Here is a 1,606-nt window from a genome sequence, read left to right on the forward strand (position 1 = left end):
TTATGTCCCCCATAGTTTCTTCAGAGATTTTTGCATATCTTTGTTCCTAAGACTATATATCATAGGGTTAAGGAGTGGGGTAACAACAGAATAAAACAGAGTCACAATCTTCTGCTTTCCAGCTTCATTCTGAGACGGTGGGCTCCCATACATGACTATCACTGAGCCGTAGAACAATGAAACCACAGTCAGGTGAGACCCACAGGTGGAGAAAGCCTTTCTTCTCCCAGCTGCTGAAGGGACTGTCAACACAGCTCTCAGGACCAGAGCATAGGACCCCACGATGAACAGAAAGAGCATAAAGACAGGCAGAGGACATAAGACAGAAAAGATAAGCTCTATCACAGGGGCTTTTTTGCAAGTGAGTGTTAGAAGAGGAGCTGGGTCACATAGGAAGTGGTCAATAATCTTAGATCCACAGAAAGACATTTGGGAGATGATGACAACAGGAATCAAGAACCAGATGAAACCAAGCACCCAGCAATTGATCACAAGATTGGTGCAGAGACGTCTGGTCATAATGGTTGGATAGTGTAGAGGCCGGCAGATGGCAAGGTATCGATCAAATGCCATAACTGCCAGGAGAAAGCATTCTGTAGAACCCAAGGAGAAGAAAAAGTAGAACTGGAGGAAGCACCCAGAGAAGGAGATGACCTTGGTGTCAGAGAGGAAGTTGGCCAGCATGTTGGGGACTGTGGAGGTGACATACCAGATCTCCAGGAAGGAGAAGTTGGCGAGCAGGATGTACATGGGGATGTGGAGTCTCTGATCCCAGTGCACAGCACAGATGATGGAACCATTGCCCATGAGGGTCAGGAGGTATACAACAGTGAAGAGCACAAAGAGGAGGATCTGTCCCTCCCTGGGGCAAGGGAAGCTCAGGAGGATGAAGCCAGTGAAGGTGCTGGAGTTGCTGGGGGCGTTGAAGATTTTCATGTGTCTGTGAATTGTAAAAGCACCCGCAATTACTGGATGACAGTGCAAACATAGATGGGGAATCAGGTTTATATTTAAATCATTTTGGGAAAGAAATGCATATTATGAGCTATTGAAATAAAAAAAAAGAATGCAGATACATCAATAGTCACTTTTTTTCTTTTAAACTGACATGTTGATCTGGATTGATTCTTTGCTCGCGTTCACATTTTTACCATAGGCTCAAGAAAACTTTTGACCAATATTGACCAATATTGATAAGCTGTCATATATATTTTATCAAGTGTAAAGCCTTTGTAGTTTTCACATTGACAACAAGTCCCTTCAAGAACCTTTGTATAAATACATAACAGAATATGTATTTATGTATATTCTTACAGAAATGGAATTTCATTTTCAGAAGGTGAAATCATTGCAGCTTTTTGTGGCAGAGACTGAGTGAAACTGTGTAGCCATGCAATATGGGCCTATAAAACTGAATTACTTCTTTTATATAACTTTTGACACTGGTCTTATTCTAAATTAAATGGCTAACTTATTAACGTTATAATATTATTCACTCGTTTCATGAGTAACACAGTCAAATCAGTTAGAGGCAATTAGCTGTTGTTAGTTTCTTTTTTGTTAGGACAGCAGTCCTAGCCATCCTCAGTAGACCAGGCTGAAAGAA

General features: G+C 41.5%; 1 protein-coding gene across 1 annotated transcript; it reads right to left on the reverse strand.

The window, feature by feature from the left end:
• Positions 1 to 1,031, reverse strand: LOC104673111 (olfactory receptor 11G2). The gene has a single exon (XM_010377041.2). The coding sequence runs from the start codon at positions 934 to 936 to the stop codon at positions 1 to 3; it is 936 nt and encodes a 311-aa protein (XP_010375343.2). The 5' UTR covers positions 937 to 1,031.
• Positions 1,032 to 1,606: the final 575 nt, after the last annotated feature.

The sequence above is a fragment of the Rhinopithecus roxellana genome, chromosome 5, assembly GCF_007565055.1.
Source record: "Rhinopithecus roxellana isolate Shanxi Qingling chromosome 5, ASM756505v1, whole genome shotgun sequence".
Taxonomy (NCBI): Eukaryota; Metazoa; Chordata; class Mammalia; order Primates; family Cercopithecidae; genus Rhinopithecus; species Rhinopithecus roxellana.